This window comes from Hirundo rustica, chromosome 4 (genome assembly GCF_015227805.2).
Source record: "Hirundo rustica isolate bHirRus1 chromosome 4, bHirRus1.pri.v3, whole genome shotgun sequence".
In the NCBI taxonomy this organism is placed as follows: domain Eukaryota; kingdom Metazoa; phylum Chordata; class Aves; order Passeriformes; family Hirundinidae; genus Hirundo; species Hirundo rustica.
This window is the reverse complement of record NC_053453.1, coordinates 36,711,762-36,738,702: the sequence shown is the minus strand read 5'-3', so window position 1 is coordinate 36,738,702 and position 26,941 is coordinate 36,711,762. Positions and strand designations below refer to the sequence as shown.

The following is a 26,941-nucleotide window of genomic DNA, read 5'->3' as shown; positions in this document are numbered from 1 at the left end:
ATGCTTGTTGCATATAGGTAAAAAAAAACCTATAAAAGAAAGGCCTTATAAATCATGGCTTAGGCTTGTTACTTCAGCTAAGTGCAGCTGAATTAATAACTAGCCTGTTAATTCCCATGAAAAAGAATTATGATGTCCTAGGGTAACTTTATGATGCCTGTATCCCCAATCGTCTGTTCTGTTTGTGCTGTATATTGAGTCCTGTGCCTTTAAGACTGGTTCTAAGAGCAAGGAGAAGCGCGGAGTTTGTTTTGAGAAAACTGCCCGACTCCTCCACATTCTTCTGCGGACAGTGTGTTCGGCGGAGGCTTGGAGAGACAGCAGGACAGAGATCTTTTTTTTGCTTTTAGTTAGTTTCAGCTAGCTAGGGCAGAGAAGTTCCCTGGACTGTTTTTTTTCCCTTTTTCTTGGAACTGTTTAAACCTGCTCTGGACCGAAAACCCAGGGGAGCTCTGGGGGCTGCACCTGCGGCCCACCGGGGCCTGGACCTCGGCATTTTCCAGCAGCGCCGGAGGGACTGGGACTGGAGACGCTGAGAGAGAGAGCCAAGCTACACCCACGGCAAGGACTTTCTCAGTTTGCCATCTCACTTCAGAAGGAGAGGTTTCATTGTTTCATATTATTCATTCTTTATACTTGTATGCACTTCATTTGTTTAGTAAAATAGTTTTTTCCACTTTTCTCCAAAGAGGGTTTTGGGTTTTTTTTTCCGGACCGGTTGGAGGGAGGGGCCACGTGGGTTTCCTTCCTTGGAGGGATCCTATACAGGGGTTTTCTCCCAAATTTGTCCCAAACCAGGACATACTTCTAACTGGCGCCCACTGCGGGGCACGAGAGAGTGGAAAAAACTTGTATTGATTATTATTAACTGCATTTTTTGGTTGTCCTTTGGGTGGGGATTAAACAATCAGTAGCCATGTTGCTTCTTGAATTCCTAATGTCTCTTAGAATGGAGTCTTTTCTGCATTTCTGTTCCCTAGGCTTTTTTGAGGTCTTAATACCTTTCTGGTCCCTAGGTTTGTTTTCTTACCCAGAAATAGCTCCAATATTGTCCCTGACATACAGCTTTTACATTAGGGATGCACAAATTAGAATAGCTATTTTGCTGGGTTCGGTGATTATGGTTTACAAGAAGCTTATAAAGATACTGGAGTTTGTTCTGGGTATGTTCAGTTTATGGTTTTTTTCGTCCTACCCTGCGTCCTAGTTCCAGCAACAAGTGCCAATTGCCACTTCAATAGTGCATCGCCGACAGTACAGAACAACTCGAGATGCTGTGATCCCCATCCACAAGATGATCCGTGAGCTGGAGACACAAGGGGTGGTCAGCAAAACCCACTCACCCTTCAACAGCCCCATCTGGCCTGTGCGCAAGCCTGACGGAGAATGGAGATTGACTGTGGACTACCGTGCCTTGAACGAAGTGACTCCACCATTGAGCGCTGCTGTGCCGGACATGCTGGAACTCCAGTACGAGCTGGAGTCCAAGGCAGCAAAGTGGTACGCCACAATTGACATTGCTAATGCATTTTTCTCCATCCCTCTGGCTGCAGAATGCAGGCCTCAGTTTGCTTTCACCTGGAGGGGCGTGCAGTACACCTGGAACCGACTGCCCCAGGGGTGGAAACACAGCCCCACCATCTGCCATGGACTGATCCAGGCTGCACTGGAAAAGGGTGAGGCTCCGGAACATTTACAGTACATCGATGACATCATTGTGTGGGGAAACACAGCAATGGAAGTGTTTGAGAAGGGAGAGAAGATCATCCAGATTCTCCTGAAGGCTGGCTTTGCTATCAAGAAGAGCAAAGTTAAGGGACCTGCTCGAGAGATCCAGTTTCTGGGAGTAAAGTGGCACGATGGAAGGCGTCAGATTCCCACTGAAGTCATCAACAAGATCACAGCAATGTGCCCACCAACTAACAAAAAGGAAACACAAGCTTTCCTAGGCGCCATAGGTTTCTGGAGGATGCACATTCCTGAGTACAGCCAGATTGTGAGCCCTCTCTACCTGGTCACCCGCAAGAAGAACGATTTCCACTGGGGCCCTGAACAGCAACAAGCCTTTGCCCAGATCAAGCAGGAGATCGCTCATGCAGTAGCCCTTGGCCCAGTGAGGACGGGACCAGATGTGAAGAACGTGCTCTACTCAGCAGCCGGGAACAATGGCCTGTCCTGGAGCCTTTGGCAGAAGGGGCCTGGGGAGACTCGGGGCCGACCACTGGGATTCTGGAGCCGAAGTTACAGAGGGTCCGAAGCCAACTACACTCCAACAGAGAAGGAAATCTTGGCTGCCTATGAAGGAGTTCAAGCTGCCTCAGAAGTAGTAGGGACTGAAACACAACTCCTGCTGGCACCTCGACTACCAGTGCTGGGATGGATGTTCAAAGCAGAAGTTCCCTCTACCCACCATGCCACCAATGCCACATGGAGCAAATGGATTGCCCTCATCACTCAGCGCGCCCGCATTGGAAACCCAAATCGCCCTGGGATTTTGGAGATAATTACAAACTGGCCGGAAGGTGAAAACTTTGGTCTCATGGATGAAGAGGAGCAGGAACAAGTGACACGTGCTGAAGAAGCTCCACCCTACAACCAACTGCCAGCAGAAGAAACACGCTATGCTCTTTTCACTGACGGTTCCTGCCGCATCGTAGGGATGAACCGGAAGTGGAAAGCAGCTGTATGGAGCCCCACAAGACAGGTTGCACAAGCCACTGAAGGAGAAGGTGGGTCAAGCCAACTTGCTGAACTCAAAGCTGTTCAACTGGCCCTGGACATTGCTGAAAGAGAGAAGTGGCCAAAGCTCTACCTCTACACTGATTCGTGGATGGTAGCCAATGCTCTGTGGGGATGGCTGGAGAAGTGGAAAAAGGCCAACTGGCAGCGTAGGGGAAAGCCAATCTGGGCTGCAGATGAGTGGAAGGACATTGCCACTCGGGTAGAGAAGCTACCTGTCAAAGTCCGTCATGTAGATGCCCATGTCCCCAAGAGTCGGGCTAATGAGGAGCACCGAAACAACGAGCAGGTAGATCAGGCTGCTAAGATAGAGGTGTCAAAGATAGACTTAGATTGGCAACACAAAGGAGAGTTGTTTCTAGCTCGATGGGCCCATGATGCCTCAGGTCACCAGGGTAGAGATGCCACCTATAAATGGGCCCGAGACCGAGGGGTGGATCTAACTATGGACAGTATTTCTCAGGTTATCCATGACTGTGAGACGTGTGCTGCCATCAAGCAGGCCAAGCGGGTGAAGCCGCTATGGTATGGCGGGCGATGGTCCAAGTATAAGTACGGGGAAGCCTGGCAGGTTGACTACATCACCCTTCCCCAAACCCGCCAAGGCAAGCGCTACGTGCTCACAATGGTGGAAGCCACCACGGGGTGGCTGGAGACCTACCCTGTGCCTCACGCTACGGCCCGTAACACCATTCTAGGCCTTGAAAAACAAGTTCTTTGGAGGCATGGTACCCCTGAGAGGATTGAGTCAGACAATGGAACTCATTTCAAGAACAGCCTCATCAACAACTGGGCTAGGGAACATGGCATTGAGTGGGTGTACCATATCCCCTATCATGCACCAGCTTCAGGGAAAATAGAAAGATATAATGGACTGCTAAAAACCACCCTGAAAGCACTGGGTGGGGGATCATTCAAAAACTGGGAGCAGCATCTAGCAAAGGCCACCTGGTTAGTTAACACCCGAGGTTCCACCAACAGAGCAGGCCCTGCCCAGTCTGAGTCCCTACATACAGTAGATGGAGAGAAAGTCCCAGTAGTACATGTAAGAGGTTTGTTAGGGAAGACAGTTTGGATCAATTCTGCTTCAAGTACAGAGGATCCCATCCGTGGGATTGTCTTTGCTCAGGGACCAGGCTGCACATGGTGGGTAATGCAGAAAGATGGAACCACACGATGTGTACCCCAGGGAGATTTGATTGTTGGGTGAGAACTGTGTGTAATTATCACTGTGTGCTAAATGGTACTGCCACTGTATGTAGCTGTATATTGCATATTGTTTTTATATAGATGTATGTGTGTGTAGAGCTGGAATATATATTAGTTTTAGTAAATTGACGATATGGGGATACAAGGGGTGGAATGTCCTAGGGTAACTTTATGATGCCTGTATCCCCAATCGTCTGTTCTGTTTGTGCTGTATATTGAGTCCTGTGCCTTTAAGACTGGTTCTAAGAGCAAGGAGAAGCGCGGAGTTTGTTTTGAGAAAACTGCCCGACTCCTCCACATTCTTCTGCGGACAGTGTGTTCGGCGGAGGCTTGGAGAGACAGCAGGACAGAGATCTTTTTTTTGCTTTTAGTTAGTTTCAGCTAGCTAGGGCAGAGAAGTTCCCTGGACTGTTTTTTTTCCCTTTTTCTTGGAACTGTTTAAACCTGCTCTGGACCGAAAACCCAGGGGAGCTCTGGGGGCTGCACCTGCGGCCCACCGGGGCCTGGACCTCGGCATTTTCCAGCAGCGCCGGAGGGACTGGGACTGGAGACGCTGAGAGAGAGAGCCAAGCTACACCCACGGCAAGGACTTTCTCAGTTTGCCATCTCACTTCAGAAGGAGAGGTTTCATTGTTTCATATTATTCATTCTTTATACTTGTATGCACTTCATTTGTTTAGTAAAATAGTTTTTTTCCACTTTTCTCCAAAGAGGGTTTTGGGTTTTTTTTTCCGGACCGGTTGGAGGGAGGGGCCACGTGGGTTTCCTTCCTTGGAGGGATCCTATACAGGGGTTTTCTCCCAAATTTGTCCCAAACCAGGACATACTTCTAACTGGCGCCCACTGCGGGGCACGAGAGAGTGGAAAAAACTTGTATTGATTATTATTAACTGCATTTTTTGGTTGTCCTTTGGGTGGGGATTAAACAATCAGTAGCCATGTTGCTTCTTGAATTCCTAATGTCTCTTAGAATGGAGTCTTTTCTGCATTTCTGTTCCCTAGGCTTTTTTGAGGTCTTAATACCTTTCTGGTCCCTAGGTTTGTTTTCTTACCCAGAAATAGCTCCAATATTGTCCCTGACATACAGCTTTTACATTAGGGATGCACAAATTAGAATAGCTATTTTGCTGGGTTCGGTGATTATGGTTTACAAGAAGCTTATAAAGATACTGGAGTTTGTTCTGGGTATGTTCAGTTTATGGTTTTTTCGTCCTACCCTGCGTCCTAGTTCCAGCAACAAGTGCCAATTGCCACTTCAATAGTGCATCGCCGACAGTACAGAACAACTCGAGATGCTGTGATCCCCATCCACAAGATGATCCGTGAGCTGGAGACACAAGGGGTGGTCAGCAAAACCCACTCACCCTTCAACAGCCCCATCTGGCCTGTGCGCAAGCCTGACGGAGAATGGAGATTGACTGTGGACTACCGTGCCTTGAACGAAGTGACTCCACCATTGAGCGCTGCTGTGCCGGACATGCTGGAACTCCAGTACGAGCTGGAGTCCAAGGCAGCAAAGTGGTACGCCACAATTGACATTGCTAATGCATTTTTCTCCATCCCTCTGGCTGCAGAATGCAGGCCTCAGTTTGCTTTCACCTGGAGGGGCGTGCAGTACACCTGGAACCGACTGCCCCAGGGGTGGAAACACAGCCCCACCATCTGCCATGGACTGATCCAGGCTGCACTGGAAAAGGGTGAGGCTCCGGAACATTTACAGTACATCGATGACATCATTGTGTGGGGAAACACAGCAATGGAAGTGTTTGAGAAGGGAGAGAAGATCATCCAGATTCTCCTGAAGGCTGGCTTTGCTATCAAGAAGAGCAAAGTTAAGGGACCTGCTCGAGAGATCCAGTTTCTGGGAGTAAAGTGGCACGATGGAAGGCGTCAGATTCCCACTGAAGTCATCAACAAGATCACAGCAATGTGCCCACCAACTAACAAAAAGGAAACACAAGCTTTCCTAGGCGCCATAGGTTTCTGGAGGATGCACATTCCTGAGTACAGCCAGATTGTGAGCCCTCTCTACCTGGTCACCCGCAAGAAGAACGATTTCCACTGGGGCCCTGAACAGCAACAAGCCTTTGCCCAGATCAAGCAGGAGATCGCTCATGCAGTAGCCCTTGGCCCAGTGAGGACGGGACCAGATGTGAAGAACGTGCTCTACTCAGCAGCCGGGAACAATGGCCTGTCCTGGAGCCTTTGGCAGAAGGGGCCTGGGGAGACTCGGGGCCGACCACTGGGATTCTGGAGCCGAAGTTACAGAGGGTCCGAAGCCAACTACACTCCAACAGAGAAGGAAATCTTGGCTGCCTATGAAGGAGTTCAAGCTGCCTCAGAAGTAGTAGGGACTGAAACACAACTCCTGCTGGCACCTCGACTACCAGTGCTGGGATGGATGTTCAAAGCAGAAGTTCCCTCTACCCACCATGCCACCAATGCCACATGGAGCAAATGGATTGCCCTCATCACTCAGCGCGCCCGCATTGGAAACCCAAATCGCCCTGGGATTTTGGAGATAATTACAAACTGGCCGGAAGGTGAAAACTTTGGTCTCATGGATGAAGAGGAGCAGGAACAAGTGACACGTGCTGAAGAAGCTCCACCCTACAACCAACTGCCAGCAGAAGAAACACGCTATGCTCTTTTCACTGACGGTTCCTGCCGCATCGTAGGGATGAACCGGAAGTGGAAAGCAGCTGTATGGAGCCCCACAAGACAGGTTGCACAAGCCACTGAAGGAGAAGGTGGGTCAAGCCAACTTGCTGAACTCAAAGCTGTTCAACTGGCCCTGGACATTGCTGAAAGAGAGAAGTGGCCAAAGCTCTACCTCTACACTGATTCGTGGATGGTAGCCAATGCTCTGTGGGGATGGCTGGAGAAGTGGAAAAAGGCCAACTGGCAGCGTAGGGGAAAGCCAATCTGGGCTGCAGATGAGTGGAAGGACATTGCCACTCGGGTAGAGAAGCTACCTGTCAAAGTCCGTCATGTAGATGCCCATGTCCCCAAGAGTCGGGCTAATGAGGAGCACCGAAACAACGAGCAGGTAGATCAGGCTGCTAAGATAGAGGTGTCAAAGATAGACTTAGATTGGCAACACAAAGGAGAGTTGTTTCTAGCTCGATGGGCCCATGATGCCTCAGGTCACCAGGGTAGAGATGCCACCTATAAATGGGCCCGAGACCGAGGGGTGGATCTAACTATGGACAGTATTTCTCAGGTTATCCATGACTGTGAGACGTGTGCTGCCATCAAGCAGGCCAAGCGGGTGAAGCCGCTATGGTATGGCGGGCGATGGTCCAAGTATAAGTACGGGGAAGCCTGGCAGGTTGACTACATCACCCTTCCCCAAACCCGCCAAGGCAAGCGCTACGTGCTCACAATGGTGGAAGCCACCACGGGGTGGCTGGAGACCTACCCTGTGCCTCACGCTACGGCCCGTAACACCATTCTAGGCCTTGAAAAACAAGTTCTTTGGAGGCATGGTACCCCTGAGAGGATTGAGTCAGACAATGGAACTCATTTCAAGAACAGCCTCATCAACAACTGGGCTAGGGAACATGGCATTGAGTGGGTGTACCATATCCCCTATCATGCACCAGCTTCAGGGAAAATAGAAAGATATAATGGACTGCTAAAAACCACCCTGAAAGCACTGGGTGGGGGATCATTCAAAAACTGGGAGCAGCATCTAGCAAAGGCCACCTGGTTAGTTAACACCCGAGGTTCCACCAACAGAGCAGGCCCTGCCCAGTCTGAGTCCCTACATACAGTAGATGGAGAGAAAGTCCCAGTAGTACATGTAAGAGGTTTGTTAGGGAAGACAGTTTGGATCAATTCTGCTTCAAGTACAGAGGATCCCATCCGTGGGATTGTCTTTGCTCAGGGACCAGGCTGCACATGGTGGGTAATGCAGAAAGATGGAACCACACGATGTGTACCCCAGGGAGATTTGATTGTTGGGTGAGAACTGTGTGTAATTATCACTGTGTGCTAAATGGTACTGCCACTGTATGTAGCTGTATATTGCATATTGTTTTTATATAGATGTATGTGTGTGTAGAGCTGGAATATATATTAGTTTTAGTAAATTGACGATATGGGGATACAAGGGGTGGAATGTCCTAGGGTAACTTTATGATGCCTGTATCCCCAATCGTCTGTTCTGTTTGTGCTGTATATTGAGTCCTGTGCCTTTAAGACTGGTTCTAAGAGCAAGGAGAAGCGCGGAGTTTGTTTTGAGAAAACTGCCCGACTCCTCCACATTCTTCTGCGGACAGTGTGTTCGGCGGAGGCTTGGAGAGACAGCAGGACAGAGATCTTTTTTTTGCTTTTAGTTAGTTTCAGCTAGCTAGGGCAGAGAAGTTCCCTGGACTGTTTTTTTTCCCTTTTTCTTGGAACTGTTTAAACCTGCTCTGGACCGAAAACCCAGGGGAGCTCTGGGGGCTGCACCTGCGGCCCACCGGGGCCTGGACCTCGGCATTTTCCAGCAGCGCCGGAGGGACTGGGACTGGAGACGCTGAGAGAGAGAGCCAAGCTACACCCACGGCAAGGACTTTCTCAGTTTGCCATCTCACTTCAGAAGGAGAGGTTTCATTGTTTCATATTATTCATTCTTTATACTTGTATGCACTTCATTTGTTTAGTAAAATAGTTTTTTCCACTTTTCTCCAAAGAGGGTTTTGGGTTTTTTTTCCGGACCGGTTGGAGGGAGGGGCCACGTGGGTTTCCTTCCTTGGAGGGATCCTATACAGGGGTTTTCTCCCAAATTTGTCCCAAACCAGGACATATGAGAATGAGGATCAGTTAGCATAACAATCTATTCTTGTAAAAAAGCCGTTTGCACCTGTAAAAACAAGAACTCTATCCCATGAGAATCTGCAAAGAAAATACGTAAACACCTGTGGTAAGAGTGAGTCTTAGCATGTACATACACAAGCACCTTCTAACCAATGAATTGAGTGGCAAGAAAGTTACTAACCAATTAGAGTTAAACACAAGGTCTTTGAAAACACTATAAAAATGGGCTGTGACAGTAACGATTGGCTTTTTCTGCATGAAGAAACAAGAGTCCCATCTGTTTATAATGCAACAAATAGTGCCAAAGTTTTAAGATGACTAACTTTCATTGTGCTTAAAATAATTTGTAAGAGATACTGGGAGGTGAGGAGGTCAACCAAAGCTACGTCTAGATATGGAATAAAATCTTAATAAAAAAATATTGCCTCCAGGTTGTTAGTGGCCAGGCCTGGATTCTTAAAAAAAAAAAAAAAAAAAAAAAAAAAAAATTTGTATCTTCTTGTTAATCAAAATTGAATGTAATAAGCTCAAAAAAGAGATGTCTGACTGCAGACATGACAGTTTTATCAACAATTTGGAAATCATTGGGCATGTAGAAGACCAATGCTTACTAGTCTTGACTTGCCAGAACTAATGAGAGCAAGGATGGAAATTTGATTTACTATTTTTAACTGACTATTCCAACCAGAAGGCTACTGGATTTTCTAGGGGATATCTGTATTACAAGAGTTTTATTTGCATTCTGTACTGAGTTTAGAAGCTTTCCAACAAAAAACCCTAATAACCAAAAAGCAAACAAATACCACCCCCCCCCCCCCAATCAATTACAACTGCTATGCTTTTATATTAGCTCAACAGCATTTAGCAAAAGGAAAAAAAATGTAGTATTCCTAAACATTTCTTCCTAATAGAGAAACCACATGAACAGGCTATCAAGTCTAACTGTATGTGAATCTATGTTTCATTGTAGAGTTTCAAAACATAGATCACACTGTGAGTCACTGGAAGATGAAGAGCAATGGAAACGTGGCTCATTTCAAAAACAGTCTCCTTAATGGGTAAATTATGCTTTCTTTGAACAATGGCTTAAGTACCAAAATGCGGTGTCTGTGTAAATAATTTCTGGCTGAGACTTTTCAAGTGGTTGCTCATAATGTCTTTATCTGCATATGAAATAAAAGGGCACTAAACTGCACAATGGCTGTTTGAAAGGTAAACTCTGCCAGTGTAATCAATGGGTGATAGTGTTTCATCTGTTGGGTCTCCAGTAAGGATATGACTTTGTATCTTCCCCCTTTGCCTCTTGCCAACATTGTTTTCAGTTGCTCTAAGCTATAGTGACTCCAGTTCTCTGCCTTTTCAATATGAAGAGTGGGATGCTTTTGTAACAAAACAGACTTCATGCATTCTGGTATGAAACCTTTGTGGCTGTATGATGCTGCAATGCCATGCAAGTCAGGGAAGATGTGGTGATACAATGCGAAGATTGACCCAAAAACTCAAGGGAGATGATATCAACACCATCAAATGGATTAATGAAACCATATGATGAATACGAATGGGCTCTTGGTAGTTCTGATAGGAGAAATACAGTAACCATCTCTTCACTTCATCCACTATTGAATGTAGTCCTTATTTATGTCTGTTTCAGTTGATTAAGATTGGAAGCACAGCAGAGGTTACTGCATATGTACTTAATACAGTTCTGATTAGGGAAGTATAGAAAAATAGTGGTCACATCTCTTTTCTGCAGTTATATTTCTTATTTTACATTTATAATCCATTATATATAATCTACTAAAGCATGAAAAAAACCTCTTAAATCACCTTCAACTTTATTTCATCATTTCATGTTACTAAAAGCATGGAATAGTTAAAAGTGAAGTATCAAAATCATTATGAATATTAAAACTGAATAAAGATGCTATTAGTGTTACATTATGGCTGGGTGTTATATGCACAAGCATCAGCTATGAAGATACAGCTTAAATACTGAGGATATTGTATCTCTCTGAATTAGCAACAAGTACTTTACATTTCTATAGCAGTTAATCATAAGAAGTTAAAAAAACTTCACAAATGGGCAAAATTTAAGGAAGAGAAGTAACATTCGTCAATGCCTTGCTCCAGATCACACGAAAAACAACAACATAAAACCAGATGATCTGCCATTTTTTTATACGCAGTGAAACATTTTATTAAACATTTTATTAAACATATGTAAAAGTTGACTTGAGCCCTAAGCAGAGTCTCTGGATCCTGTAATAAGATAAATTATAAAATCATTCTTCAATTGTTACCCGTACAACTACCAAAGAAGTTATAAGGAAAGTTCATAAGGGAAATATCCAGCTGTGGTTTGAATGCAAATTCAAATCCACAGCACGTTGGGACCTTCCACATTTAATACAATGAAGAAATCTTGTTATTAATTTAGTCTGTGCCACAGAAGACCCTACAATTTAGTAGTAGCCTATTAAAAACTACTATGGACAGAAGTGGTGCCTTATGCTTTTGAAGAGAATTATTTTTCTTACATATACTGCAGCAATTATTATGTTTATAATATAAACTAAAACTCATAATTCTTAGATTTACTGTAGATTGTGAATTTGTATTTGTAAGGTTGTAGCTGAAAAATTATATATTGTGTCTTACCTGTGCAAATGTTCAGTTTTTTGTTAAACCGGATAGATATTATTTCCTCAGAGAGATAAATATTAAGGATAATGCATTTGCCAAGTGTGCTACAGATTTAGCTCTATTTTGCAGATAGACAAAAGCAGCAAGTACTCTGTGAACAATAAGCTGGATTTTGGGAAATCTACTTTTTAATAAAGAATGAATTTTGTATCATTGAATACTTATTAAATCAAAAAATTAAGTCATGCAAATACAATATTTTGACTTTGGCGGTACAGAATTTTGGTCCCGGGTCTCCCAAGGCAAATACCCATACATCCATCTTCAAACACTGCTATGGAACTGAAGACTTTTTCCATTTAGAAACTGGATAATTATGAAATGTGAAAATATCCTGGAAAATTAAAACTACAGAATAAAGAAGGAAAGTTTTACCGTAAAGAGGTGGCTATAACAACGTGTTCAAAAGTTAAGCAGAAATATCCCTTACCTTTTTCTCTTCAGTCCAGATTCAGCAGAACTAGTGCAGAAAACATATTTCAAAAGTTAGATGAGTTTAAGTCCTATGACAAAGAATTGCAGATTCCCAATGTTTTCAGCAACTGAAGTTTCTCATCAGAAAGACTATTGCACTGTCTATTTGCTGTGATAATTTATTCCCATTCTTTCAGTCAACAACAGTAAAGTGATGCCACAGGAAATCATTCTGTCCTGAAGCAGATGAAAAATGGAGAAATCAAGATGTTAACAAACAGGGTGGAGCCCAACCCACTCTTCTCATGCCAGAACAGTGCCAATTAAAGATTTATTTTCTTGTTCTTCTGACTTCAGAGATCCACCCAGTGTCAGAAATTGGTATTGAAGTCCCAGAACATCCTGTCACTGTACACAACACTGTAAGGTAGCACTAAAATTTTAATCTCTGAAAAAAAGTTTTGACAAGCTGAGGGGGGAGGGGGGCGGAAGCACCTTCATCTGTGAAAGGAATCTGCGTTTATGCCTTATTTATCCCTTTCTCATAACAAACATAAACAAAACTTAGTGCATTGCTTTTCAAGATCTGAAATTCTTCAAGTTTGTGAAATCTAGGACATCACTGTAACAACAGGAGATTATCTCCCAGCTGCCAAGTTTTGCAAATCATTTATTTTTTCTTGATGACATTGACATTTGTAGTCTGGATACAGAAATGAGAATGACTAGGTGTCTTGGTTTTTGAAAAAGACAGGTATCTGCTATGGAGAGGCAGGCCTCTCTAGGAAATGAGGAATTTGAATCCTTCCCTCCGTGTTATTATAATTCGGAAGATTAAGAATAAAACTTTTCAGTCAGAGCTATGGGGAAAAGGAATAACAGTCCTTTACTAGTAAATATAACAGGACAGACAAAAACCAACAGCAATTATAACAATAGTAGAACAGAACCAAGAACCCCGAGGGCACACGGTGGAAGCTCCGGCGCTGATGGCTGGAAGCCGGGCGCGGTGGACTGTCCTCCGCAGGCAGGGGGTGTCCTCGGCAGGCAGAGGTGGCAGTGCCGGAGAAGCTGCAGCGGCGGGGCCCGGTCTCACCCAAAATCCAGCAGGATAGCGAAGAAATTCCGAATTCCTGGATACTCCAACAGATGGTAGAATTCCCAGGACTAGACTCCTTCGTTACCCGTGGACTCCAGAAGCCAGCCGTGGCCCGATCCGTGCTTCCCCCCCGGAAGAAGAAAAAGAAAGAAAAAACCGCGAGATCCCCCCACCCTCCGCTCTCTCCGGGAGCTTTTTTCCCTCCCCCAAAACTAAGTTATCAGTTCTTTTGTCCACGTTAAGCACTCAGCACTTAGTCTCCTAGCAACTTGGGAGGGGGGAAAAAATTCCACAGAGACTTAAACCCCAACATTATCCACCCCGAATTTTTTTCCCACACCAACATATTATATTGAACTTAAATCTTTAAATAATATACATATATATACATGTGAATATAAATACAGACACAGTCACAGTGTTCACCGAAAAACAAGGTCCCCTTGAGGTATGCAGCGGGTCCCTCCATCCTTTTGCATCACCCACCATGTGCAGCCAGGTCCCTGAGCAAAAACAACCCCAGGAGCGGGATTGTCTTTGCTGGAGGCAGAATTAATCCAAACAGTTTTTCCCAGCATTCCTCTCATGTGTACTACGGGAACTTTATCTCCATCTCTTGTTCCCAGGGGCTCAGATTGGGCGGGGCCTGCTCGGTTGGTGGAACCTCGAGTGTTCACTAACCAGGTGGCCTTTGCTAAATTATTCTCCCAGTTCTTAAAAGTCCCCGCACCCAGTGCCTTCAGAGTGGTTTTAAGCAGGCCATTGCATCGTTCAACCTTCCCGGCTGCTGGCGCATGATAGGGGATATGGTACACCCACTCAATGCCATGTTCTCTAGCCCAGGTGTTTATAAGGCTGTTCTTGAAATGAGTCCCGTTGTCAGACTCAATCCTCTCAGGGGTACCATGTCTCCACAGGATTTGCTTTTCAAGGCCCAGGATGGTGTTCCGGGCAGTAGCATGGGGCACAGGGTAGGTCTCCAGCCATCCAGTGGTGGCTTCCACCATGGTCAGCACGTAGCGCTTGCCTTGGCGGGTTTGGGGAAGGGTGATGTAGTCAATCTGCCAGGCTTCCCCGTACTTATACTTGGACCATCGCCCGCCATACCACAGGGGCTTCACCCGCTTGGCCTGCTTAATGGCAGCACACGTCTCACAGTCATGGATAACCTGAGAAATACTGTCCATGGTTAGATCCACCCCTCGGTCTTGTGCCCACTTATAGGTGGCATCTCTGCCCTGGTGACCTGAGGCATCATGGGCCCATCGAGCTAGAAACAACTCTCCCTTGTGTTGCCAATCTAAGTCTATCTTTGACACCTCTATCTTTGCAGCCTGATCTACCTGCTCGTTGTTTTGGTGCTCCTCATTAGCCCGACTCTTGGGGACATGGGCATCTACATGGCGGACTTTGACAGGTAGCTTCTCTACCCGAGCGGCAATGTCCTTCCACTCATCTGCAGCCCAGATTGGTTTTCCCCTACGCTGCCAATTGGCCTTTCTCCACCTGTCCAGCCAACCCCACAGAGCATTGGCCACCATCCACGAATCAGTGTAGAGGTAGAGCTTTGGCCACTTCTCTCTTTCAGCAATGTCCAGGGCCAGTTGAACAGCTTTGAGTTCAGCAAGTTGGCTTGACCCACCTTCTCCTTCAGTGGCTTGTGCAACCTGTCGTGTGGGGCTCCATACAGCTGCTTTCCACTTCCGGTTCATCCCTACGACGCGGCAGGAACCGTCAGTGAAAAAAGCATAGCGTGTTTCTTCTGCTGGCAGTTGGTTGTATGGTGGAGCTTCTTCAGCACGTGTCACTTGTTCTTGCTCCTCTTCATCCATGAGACCAAAGTTTTCACCTTCCGGCCAGTTTGTAATTATCTCCAAAATCCCAGGGCGATTTGGGTTTCCAATGCGGGCGCGCTGAGTGATGAGGGCAATCCATTTGCTCCATGTGGCATCGGTGGCATGATGGGTGGAGGGAACCTTTCCTTTAAACATCCACCCCAGCACCGGTAGTCGGGGTGCCAGGAGGAGTTGTGCTTCTGTGCCAATCACCTCTGAGGCAGCTTGAACTCCTTCATAGGCGGCCAAGATTTCCTTTTCTGTTGGAGTGTAGTTGGCTTCAGACCCTCTGTAGCTTCGGCTCCAGAATCCCAGTGGTCGGCCCCGAGTCTCCCCAGGCACCTTCTGCCAAAGGCTCCAGGACAGGCCATTGTTCCCGGCTGCTGAGTAGAGCACGTTCTTCACCTCTGGTCCCGTCCTCACTGGGCCAAGGGCCACTGCATGAGCGATCTCCTGCTTGATCTGGGCAAAGGCTTGTTGTTGTTCAGGGCCCCAGTGGAAATCGTTCTTCTTGCGGGTGACCAGGTAGAGAGGGCTCACAATCTGGCTGTACTCAGGAATGTGCATCCTCCAGAAACCTATAGCGCCTAGGAAAGCTTGTGTCTCCTTTTTGCTGGTTGGTGGGGACATTGCAGTGATCTTATTGATGACCTCAGTGGGAATCTGCCGCCGTCCATCTTGCCACTTTACTCCCAGGAACTGGATCTCTCGGGCAGGTCCCTTGACCTTGCTCTGCTTGATGGCAAAACCAGCTTTCAGGAGAATTTGGATGATCTTCTCTCCTTTCTCAAACACTTCCATTGCCGTGTTCCCCCACACAATGATGTCATCGATATACTGTAGGTGCTCCGGAGCCTCACCCTTTTCCAGTGCAGCCTGGATCAGTCCATGGCAGATGGTGGGGCTGTGTTTCCACCCCTGGGGCAGTCGGTTCCAGGTGTACTGCACGCCCCTCCAGGTGAAAGCAAACTGAGGCCTGCATTCTGCAGCCAGAGGAATGGAGAAAAAGGCATTAGCAATGTCAATTGTGGCGTACCATTTTGCTGCCTTGGACTCCAGCTCGTACTGGAGTTCCAGCATGTCCGGCACAGCAGCGCTCAATGGTGGAGTCACTTCGTTCAAGGCACGGTAGTCCACAGTCAATCTCCATTCTCCGTCAGGCTTGCGCACAGGCCAGATGGGGCTGTTGAAGGGTGAGTGGGTTTTGCTGACCACCCCTTGGCTCTCCAGCTCACGGATCATCTTGTGGATGGGGATCACGGCATCTCGATTTGTCCGATACTGTCGGCGGTGCACCGTCGAGGTGGCAACTGGAACTCGTTGCTCTTCTACCTTTAGAAGTCCTACTGCAGATGGGTTCTCCGACAGTCCAGGCAAGCTATTCAATTTCTTAATGCCCTCTGCCTCCACAGCTGCTATTCCAAAAGCCCACCTGAATCCCTTAGAGTCTTTGTAATAACCATTCCGGAGGAAGTCTATGCCCAAAATACACGGGGCCCCTGAGCCAGTCACAATTGGATGTTTCTGCCACTCCTTCCCGGTCAGGCTCACCTCGGCTTCCAACAGAGTCAATTCCTGTGATCCCCCCGTCACCCCAGCAATGGAAATAGGTTCTGTCCCCACATATTCCGATGGTATCAGGGTACACTGAGAACCAGTATCAACTAAAGCTTCATATTTCTGTGGCTCTGATGTGCCAGGCCATCGGATCCACACCGTCCAATAGACCCGGTTTTCCCGTGCCTCTCCCTGGCTAGAGGCAGGGCCCCTCTAGCACCGGTCATTATTCCCCTCCTGAGCATACATGGTAGAGGTTCCTTCACGGGGATCTGACATATCATCCTCACTTCTATAATACCTGGCAGCCTGGTCGTGCGATGTCGAGGCTACCTTCATCTTAGTGGAACCCCCTCGGTTAGTGTTTCTCTCCTTGAGCTCACGCACCCGTGCTGCCAGGGCAGAAGTGGGTTTTCCATCCCACCTTCCCATGTCTTCCCCATGGTCACGCAGAAAGTACCACAGGTCAGCTCGTGGGGTGTACCCTCTCTCTCTAGCTGGGGGCTGTTGAGCTCTGACTCTGGGGCCCGTAACTCGCACAGGTGCCACATGGGAACTGTTCCTCCTCATCTCCTCCCTCACCTCCCTTATCTCCTCTGTCACCTCCTCCATCCTCTCCCTGAGTTCCTTAGCCACGGCAGAGACCTGAGCCTGCATTGGGCTACAGATGATACTCTCATAATTTCTAAGCTTGTTGGCTACAGAACCCACTGTCTCTCGGTTGGTATCAGGATGAATTGTTGCAATGTATGTGGCGTATTGAGATGGTCCTAGAGTTGCCAGATTCCACAGCATTTGCCCTGTGCACTTGACTTTGTCGGGGTCATTATCATGCTGTCCACCCCTCCCAAAGAGTACCTCCAATACCGCCACTTCTCTCAACTGTTGGATCCCTTCCTCAAGGGTCTTCCAGCGCATTCTATGATGGTGCTCTTGCATTCTGTCTCTGTGGACAAACCTCTCCCGTACACTCATTAAAAGCCGCTCCCAAAGGGAAAGGGGCCCTGGCTCCCTTACGAATACCTGATTCACACCTGAGTCCTGGGTCAAGGGTCCCAAATTCCTTGCCTCACTACTATCTAGCTGCACACCTGTACCTATAAGGTCCCAGACCCGAAGTAACCAGGCTGTATAAGCCTCACGTCCCCGCCGTGCAAGATCTTTTTGCAGATTACGGAGACTTTCATATGTCAGGGACTCAGTGATGATCTCAACCTCTGACTCCTCCCCGGGTTGTGAGGGCCCTCCTTTCTTATCCTTGTTGCCTGGGTGCTCTGATTTCACCTTATACTTCTTTGTTTCCACAGGGGCCACTGCTGCTGGCTGTGGCTGCCCCTGTGGTTCAGCTGGAACCTGGACGGTTGTAACGTCTGTGGGTTCTGCTGCTGCACCATCAGACTCTCCTTTGTTGGGGCAGGGTTTCCCAAGGTACTCCCTCAGCATCTGGCCCATCTCACGGATCTCCTTCACCCAATCTGGGTGGTTTATTCCTGAGGCAGGCTGTGGGACAGTGTCAGGTTGTGGGGCAGGGTCAGGCTGTGGGACGGGCTCAGGCTGTGGGGCAGGGTCAGGTTGTGGGGCAGGGTCAGGCTGTGGGACGGGCTCAGGCTGTGGGGCAGGGTCAGGCTGCGGGGCAGTGTCAGGCTGTGGGATGGGCTCAGGCTGTGGGGCAGCATCCTTATTCTCTAGGGTAGGTATCAGGGTAGTTATCCAGGTCAGTCTCCCCTTATCTCTAAATGCTAAACAGAACAGGCATACCAGCAACACCAGCCACTGTATGATGTCATTAACATTCAGAGATTTGAACCCTTCAAAGACTGGTGGGGTAGGCCCAAAGAGCTGGGTGAAGGGTTGTGAAAAAATTTCTCCTGGTGTCATTTCTTCACAGTAGGTACCGTTGTTAAAGTAACTCCAGAAACACACAGTTAGTGTATGATAGCCCTGAATCCATGTGCCTGCCTTCCAGAGGAAATTAAAAATCCACGATTTCCTCACTTCGTTAACCCATATAGCAAAATTGATGACAGCCACAGTAACCTTAGTTACAGGGCCCATGTTTAGAAAAGGGCCTGCAAATGGGAGAAATACGGCCACACCCACATGCCACCCAAACCAGGTTAAGCAAGACCACATGATATCCAGTGCACAGCAATGTAGGCACTTAAGAACTGTTATTCCTTTTTCTCTCAATGCCCCACGATCTGGGCGCCAAATTCTGTCTTGGTTTTTGAAAAAGACAGGTATCTGCTATGGAGAGGCAGGCCTCTCTAGGAAATGAGGAATTTGAATCCTTCCCTCCGTGTTATTATAATTCGGAAGATTAAGAATAAAACTTTTCAGTCAGAGCTATGGGGAAAAGGAATAACAGTCCTTTACTAGTAAATATAACAGGACAGACAAAAACCAACAGCAATTATAACAATAGTAGAACAGAACCAAGAACCCCGAGGGCACACGGTGGAAGCTCCGGCGCTGATGGCTGGAAGCCGGGCGCGGTGGACTGTCCTCCGCAGGCAGGGGGTGTCCTCGGCAGGCAGAGGTGGCAGTGCCGGAGAAGCTGCAGCGGCGGGGCCCGGTCTCACCCAAAATCCAGCAGGATAGCGAAGAAATTCCGAATTCCTGGATACTCCAACAGATGGTAGAATTCCCAGGACTAGACTCCTTCGTTACCCGTGGACTCCAGAAGCCAGCCGTGGCCCGATCCGTGCTTCCCCCCCGGAAGAAGAAAAAGAAAGAAAAAACCGCGAGATCCCCCCACCCTCCGCTCTCTCCGGGAGCTTTTTTCCCTCCCCCAAAACTAAGTTATCAGTTCTTTTGTCCACGTTAAGCACTCAGCACTTAGTCTCCTAGCAACTTGGGAGGGGGGAAAAAATTCCACAGAGACTTAAACCCCAACACTAGGATTCAAACAAAATCTTCTCAGAAGAAATCTCAATAAATAAATAAGTGAATATTTTTAATATCCATGATTATTTTAGTAGAATGGCTCATGACCTTTAAAAAATATATTTTGCAGCCTTTTGTCTTGAGACTTTACCAGCCTGCTTTTATGTTAATTATCTGAGACTTCCACCTGTAAATATATCCAACTCTCTGGAATTTATCTTATATATTTTATTTCTCTTATGTTAGATACTGATTTAGGTGTAAGCCTTAGGCATGCTGGAAGCTGGTGGTTTTTTGTTTGTTTGTTTGTTTGTTTGTTTGTTTGTTCCCCCCCCCCCCCGAGATTCAAACCCAAAAGAACATTTGTCAAAGGCTGTGAAAAAGTGAAACTCAAGAACTCTTCCAGAGTCGCAACTGCCAAACGGAGAGATTCTGAATTCGGGGGTTTTTTTACTGATAAATGATCTTAAATAATCAGACCACTAGTAGCTGCTGGCTACTAGTACCGAATCGTTTGCAGAAAGGGCTCATGGCATGATGTTCAAGAATTGTCGTAGGACATTTGCATATACAGTCAATTTGAGCCTATGGATGTCACTGTCCTCCTACTAATTAACACAAGGAGATTCCAGCAATGTATCTCCCCTCTGAAGTCCCTTTACATGAGGAGAACTGAAACAACCAGTAAAGAAACTTTTCTTTCTGCATTAACTTAGAGGGAAGACTTTGATTATGTATTTATACTGCTAAATGAAAAAAATAAATAGCAGCTGGGTGCAGCTGAAACACTCTGTGTGAGGGTTACCTCTCAGTAATTGACAGTGCTTATCTGTAAAGCTTCTCTCCAGAGGTATTTGGACTGCTCTGAGGAGATGATTCCAGGAAGTCCCTGGAGAGGGGGCTGCTCCTAAGCAGCAGCTGGTCTTGAGGGATTGAATCAAAGCCCACCTATTTAACAGAACAGGCAAAGTCAAATATCAACCCTCTGTGCCTTTGTGATTATCATCCCCTTCAACTTGTTTCCTTGCCAAGTTAAGGTTCCTGAGCTTTCTTGAAAATAGGTAAAGAAAAGTTGTTTGGAGCTGGACAAAACATTTAAAATTCTTTAATTTTCCGACATATTCATGGTTCAGATTACATTTAAAAACAACAGTGAAGTGCTGCAAGAAAAGCTGAGAAATTGTCCTGGCACTGAGGGTCATGTCACACCTCTTTACATATCAGTTTAATTCTCCAGGCCTGCAGTCCCAACACTTCACAGCTACCAACTGAGAAGTAATATGCATATTCCTTTTTTGTAATATCACTTTTATAAGGCATTCATTTTTTAAAGTCTAGCTCCCTTGTTGAAATGTTTAATAGTATAAATAATTAGGCAACCTGGTGGCACAGTCCAGTGGGATGTCTTTTTCAGCTGGTATGAAAAGACATTGAATGGAAAAAAACTAAATAAAGCCTAAACAAAAGAAATCATGGAAGGTCATTACAGCTGGTTTTTTAGTTGAAATAAAACCTCACCTCAATACTCTGGTTCTAGGATATCCCCTAACTGTTGCTGTTCCCCCACCCTATTGCAGCCCTCTCTTTAAAAGGGAAAACTGCCTATTTCCAACAAAAACTCCTGTTAACAGCCATGACTCTTGCTGTTCTGTTCTTAACCCTGTAGCATTACATCATGGCCCTGCCTGTGGAGATTGCCATGACTGCTCTGCTGTCATAGACCAACCAATCTGGAAAACCCTGAAGGCAGAAATTGCTTGCCCAAGGTCACAGATGGGAACTGATCCAAATTGATCCAATAGAGATATGCATGAAGCTCCAACTCCTACCCATCACCTGGGATTAGTTGCACTGGGGAACACTTGTTATTTGAAAGCAAATGCAACACGCCACATGGGACAGAGTAATTCTCAAAACTGCAGGACATGGTAGGATATTGCTTTGATATGTTTCTAGAGTGTTTTTAACAAAAAGAATGGTATTGTACCTTCCATACATAGAAGATGATGCTACAGTATAATTTCATGCTTCTCAACAGAAAAAATAGTCTCAGGAAATTAATGAGAAGTTTATTTCTTCACTTCTTTTTCCTTCCAGCATTCTGTGTGGAACCGAATCCATTGCAGTATTTACCTGTCAAATAGAAAAGTTACAATTGCTTATATTATTTTCAATCATGCTAATTTGAGCTTTTAGTTTCAAACTTTATGTTTTGAGGAATAGCTGAAGTATTTAAAAAGAACTGAGGAAAATACCAAAAGAGTGGAAAGTGCCGCACTTAATCTACTATATATGTACTTGAATATCTATCCAAGCATAAAAAATTACCACAGATACTTGATCTGTTAAATATCTCTAACTTGGCTGTAGCATTCTGTGTTCTATAAATAACACTATAAATAACATTAATCAACCCTATACACAGTTTGAAGAATTAAGAAACACAAAACGTTCCATAAAAAAAAAAAAAAAAAAAAAAAAAAAAAAAAAAAAAAAAAAAAAAAAAAAAAAAAAAGCGCATTACACACTCACCACAGTCTTTGGGTTTAACCATGGGCTAGGTGTCCAATACAAGTACAAACTCAACAGAAAAAGCCTACAGTCTTCTTTGCCTTAAAGGAGGCATGAGTTCCATGGTTCAGTTTCTGATCTTGCTTGCTTACTTCTCTTCAATGTGTTGCTCACTTCTAGGAGTCCTTGCTCAAAGGCTTGTATAGGGTCTCAAGTACCAACACAGGACCCTCAGTTAAAAACCTCTGAGGACACAGGAAAGGGTGCTGAGGTTTCCTGAGAGGAAATTGCCATTCTTTTTAGCAACATCTAACAGGCGGGGGTTAACTGCTACTTGAGTGTGCTCCATCTGAAGTTATCTGCAGTGATTATTTTATGCTCCTAAACACAAAGTCTCTGAGTTTTGTCTTTTGGAAAGACAGAACTCTTAGAATCAGCTCTTCCATCAGACTATTAATACCTGAGGTAAAAACCTAAAATCACATTTTGACATCTTCCATATTTCAAAAAAGTCTTCTTTAGTAATGGATAGTTACTGAATAATTGCACAGTCATAAAAAGGAGACTTTTCTCATCAACAAGAGCATGTCTGAGAACATAACAATGTGACTGATTTGTATTTTAGTATTAACTCATCACAAATACCAAAATAAAGATTAAAAACTTTTATAAATAGTCATCTGAAATATCTCATTTTCATCTCCTATCTCATATAAATATCTCATGCTTTCACCTCATCCAAGGGAAGATTCCTTTAGGTATTTAATATAATTTGCTCAGATATAGCTCTTCGTGAAATATTAGTTGTTTTGAAGGATGACATGAGGCAAGTATTTAATTCTATCATTATGCAGCTCTGCCTGCTATTCGAATGTGATTCTTTGTTATTTTTTTCAATCTTATGGTCTCCTCTAATTTTTACTTCTTTTTACTTTCATATGTTTTTTGAAGGCATTGTGTTCAATGATAGTTCAAGAACTGTTCAGACTGTTCAGTAAGAACTTACCTACACTTAGTGTTTATTTTGAAGTTGGATGTTCCTGCTTGGATAGAAACAGCTTTCTTCTTTGAAAAATTTCGCGTAGCTTTCTGTAAAAAAAGAAGAATGAAAAAAAATCCATAAGAAGTGAGTTAAGAGACAGAACAACAAAATTATGTGAAATTGTGCAACAGTGCCAAATTAGGGATTAACTGGACATTGTGTCAGCTGGCACAGACAGAATGCAGGAAAAACCACAAAACTGCAGAAGAAATGCAAAGAATACATTTATCTTTGTTACCTCACCAATCAGGGGATCCAACCTGAACCTATGATAGTAATTGACACTTTCGAAACAAGAAGAGCAAAAATAATTTTAGCCTAAGCCAAATATTATAGTACCAAAAAATAATGAATGCCTTTTATATTCTAAAATATGGCCAAATCCTTGTAACTCAGACTGTGCTTCTGTAAAAAGAAAACTCACTTTAATTTTTATCATTGAATTTAATTTACATGGTAAAAATATTACTAATTTCTTGCCTCAAACTTTGAAACAAGTCAAATTCTGTGCTTCTGTACTAAAACGTATGGTCATCTGTATTTTAAATTATTATATTTGTCCTTTATTGAAAATATATTCACTATTTAATACTTTCTTTTTTTCTCCAGCATCAATATAATCTGTTTCAAAGGCATGAAGTCAAATGCAGCTAAAATAATTTTCTTCTCTTAGGATCACACATTGCAATAAAACCTCACAAAAAATTCTTTATCTATTACTCACATCATAAGCAAGGAAGTATCTTCATGTTTTCTATTTGAGTGGCAGCTCCCTTGCAGTTTTCAAAGGTTTATGGCCTTTGTTCAAATGTGCAGGTAGTAAAACCATCAAAAAAACACATTCTTTTTACACATGCCTTTTTATTCCCTTTACAGAGCAGAATTTAACACTATCAATTCCTCTGTTTATTAACTGTGGTGAATCTGCTTCTTTCTGAAAATTTAAAATTACTCGCATGATAACCCTAGATGATAGCAAAAAGCTAGGAATATCAAATGACTGAAATGAAAGACGGGTTATATGATACTATAGGATACACAAAACCACTGGCAGATTCTCAGGGTATTCTTTTACAGATTGTGAAGTACAGATGGTTAAGTTTTCTTTTAGATAGAAAATTATAATACAGATTATATAGCATTTTTTAATAAATTCAGCGCACTTGTTGGACGAACAGTAAGCAAACATACAATAACAATCAATAGAGAGGGAATACCCACATCAGGATAATCTCCCATAAAAGAGCTGATGTTTTGCCAATACCTGACAGTTCTATAAACATTTTCCTTTCCTAAGAGATACTGATTTCCTACTGGTGTGTGAAAACACTTAGAAATAAAGGTAACTGTACAAAGACAACTGGAATCAGATATATGCAGAGCTCTGGGATGCCCAAGTGTTCTGGGAGGAAAATTTCTGCAGCTTCCATGTAGTGATATTCAAACTGCTTTGTAACGACAGCAGATTAGATTTCAGACATGGACCTAGGCACCTAGCAATGTTTAAGAAACCTGTTTGACCTCCAGCTGCTACTTGAGAAAAATTTCAGTATGTCCTATATCATATTTGCATGTTTTTACTACTGTGGGATATGTAAAATAATGTAAGCCAGATTCTTAGAGATACCAACAATTTGAATAGAAGTACTGACACAAATAACACACTAATGTAGAATGATGTATATATGGGGTTGGGAGGGGGGAGAGAAAAAGCAAACCTTTTTTTCCCTGTAAACATCTTCAAAGAATGCACACTGTTTTAAACAGAAAAAAATAATTTGAGAAATGAATGATATTATATACACCTTCCATTACTCTGCCCTGTTTTGTATAAAGTCACTGCAATGGTATTTATTTTGAGTCATATAGCTTGTCCCATTAAATCAAAAAAAGAGGGTGAAAAGTGGTTTGAGTGAAGAAAAGTAAGCCTGTTTGGCACAACATTTTGGACTCCACTCTATTCTTGTTGGATTTAAATGAAGTCTAGAGAGGAAGGCAAGGGAAAATAAATAGTAACATGATACTGAGTTTTATTTTGGTGCTTGTGATTTCATAGCATGTTACTCACTAAAAAAATACCCAACAAAACATCTGAATAATTCACTTTCAGGAAAAGCACAAAGACACAGCCATCTTTCTCCAAGTTTGAAAATAATGGCAAATCTGCAAAGACATTTAGCATGCATAATTGAAAAGAATCTCTCAGGTTTCTCAGTTTTAAAAGTCAGGGTTTGTGAGTTTTACAGGAGACACCAATCTGACTCAGAAAGCCTTTATTTAAAATGAGAGATTTTTTCTGCACAAGCAAGTCATCACTGCTCTCCAGTCAGCAGTGGTGGTAGGATGTTGCATCCCTTAACAACCAACTAGGCAGCAACAGAATGCTATTTAGATATATGAAAATAAAACAAATGATTGAAGGTGTTTATGCAGTTGTTCTACACTCTGATGTTCACTTGTATCACTGAAGGCTTTAAGACCAATCTGAACTTCTAGGCAATTACAAGTTTGGAAAGCTTTGCAGGAATCTCCTTCTTAAAGATTTTAACATTAGTTTAGCTACTAAGAGGGTTCTGGGAGTTAATGCCTGAACACCCGCTGCCTTCCCTTCTTTAGGAGCCTGGGCACTGTTTGGGGAGAGCAGCAGTCCACGGGCCCCACCAACACAGAAATGGTAGCCAGCACCCGCAATGAGCACCCAGAAGGCCTATGCCCCCGCAGCTTGGACGGCGCTAAATGGAGCTGCCACTGATGGTCCCGGACTGAGGAACGGCAGGGCAGGGCAGGGCAGGGCAGGGCAGGGCAGGGCAGGGCGCCGCCATGCCACGGCTCCCTACCCACATGGCGCCGTGCCCTTCGATAAGATGGCGGCCTCCTCCCTCGCCTCCCCTACCAACATGGAGGGCTGCTCGCTCATTGGCACCCGCCGCCGCCGCCGCGCGATAGGCTGAGGCGCCGGCTTTCCCCGGCTGTGCTTTGCATGGCCTCGCCCCGAGCGGAGAACTACATTACCCAGGATACCCCGCAAAAGGGACGTTGTCGCGCGCCCGTTCTTTTGTACGCATCGCGGCTCTGTCTCCTCCCGGGCGGGGCGTGGTCTCGCGAGAGTCCGCGCGGTCCGGCGGACGGGGTGCGGGGCGCGCCGAGACCGTTGTCGTGAGCCCATGGCGGCCGCGGAGGCGGCGGCCGCGCCCGACCCCAGCGGGCTCTCCCCGAAGGAGGAAGGGGAGCTGGAGGATGGCGAGATCAGCGACGATGACAACAACGGCTTCAGGCCCTGTGGCGGCGGCTCGGAGCCTCCCGGCGGCCTCGGTAGCGGCTGTAGCAGCAACAGCAGTAGCAGGCCGTACTCGAGGCGCCGGCCGCCCCCCGGGCTCCACGGGAGCGGCTCCGTGTCCTCCCCCGGGCGGCCCTTCCCGCGCTCGCGGCACCAGCCCCCGCCCGACACGGGACACGTGCACGGCCACGGCGGGTACCGGCCTAAGGACTCGTTCCGGTCCCACCCGCCGGCGCCGCGGATGCCGCCGGGCTCACACTCGGACACGGGCCCCCGGCTCTCCTTCTGGGAGCGCAGCCACAACGCCCTGGACCGGTTTCGCTTCCGAGGCCGGCCCTACCGGGGTGGTGGGCGCTGGGGCCGGAGCCGAGGCTGCAGCGATCGGCCAGGCAACCCTCCGGGGAGGCCGCCCGGGGGAGGAGGCGGCGCTGGGTTCAGTAGCAGCCAGGGCTGGAGGGAGCCTTCGCCTCGAAAATGTATCCTTGAGATGTGAGCGAGGTTGGGGGGTCCGTGTGCTGCGGTGGGCCTGGGTGTGGCGGTGCTGCGCTACGTGGCCGAAAGCCCTGGCAAGAGGCGCGTTTCCCTCCCGTTCTGGCAGTGGGATTCCCGCAGCGGTAACGGAGAGGGAGGCTCCCAGGCTAATCCGGGGGGTTGGCCGGGGCAGCCGGCTCTGCTTGAGGAAAGGCTGCTGGGAAGTCGGATTACTGCCGTGACCTGGCTTGCTGCTTGGCCGATCCGTCGTGTGTAGGGAAAAAGGAAAAGCATAGCCTGAAAGGAAGCTTTTGTCGGTTGGATTGCGGGCGGCTGCTTTTCTAGCCCCAAGTGCGAATATTGTGAAGTGGGGGTCAGTCTTTGGTGCGACAGCT

At 45.9% G+C, this 26,941-nt stretch overlaps 1 protein-coding gene and 1 long non-coding RNA gene across 6 annotated transcripts in view; one reads left to right on the top strand and one right to left on the bottom strand.

The window, feature by feature from the left end:
* Positions 1–11,890: 11,890 nt before the first annotated feature.
* LOC120752184 (uncharacterized) lies at positions 11,891–25,892 on the bottom strand. Its single transcript, XR_005700621.1, has 5 exons — positions 25,811–25,892; positions 22,763–22,845; positions 21,778–22,001; positions 21,233–21,378; positions 11,891–12,105 (listed from the first exon to the last, which is right to left on the bottom strand). It is a non-coding gene; the product is annotated as an uncharacterized LOC120752184 (long non-coding RNA).
* A 54-nt stretch (positions 25,893–25,946) lies between these two features.
* ZFC3H1 (zinc finger C3H1-type containing) overlaps positions 25,947–26,941 on the top strand; it is a 40,172-nt gene continuing 39,177 nt past the window's right edge. For all 5 annotated transcript variants that reach the window (XM_058420165.1, XM_058420164.1, XM_058420163.1 and 2 more), the window contains exon 1: positions 25,947–26,551. In XM_058420165.1, the coding sequence (XP_058276148.1) occupies positions 25,963–26,551 (589 nt within the window). In that variant the 5' untranslated portion in view covers positions 25,947–25,962. The remainder of the gene's footprint in view (positions 26,552–26,941) is intronic.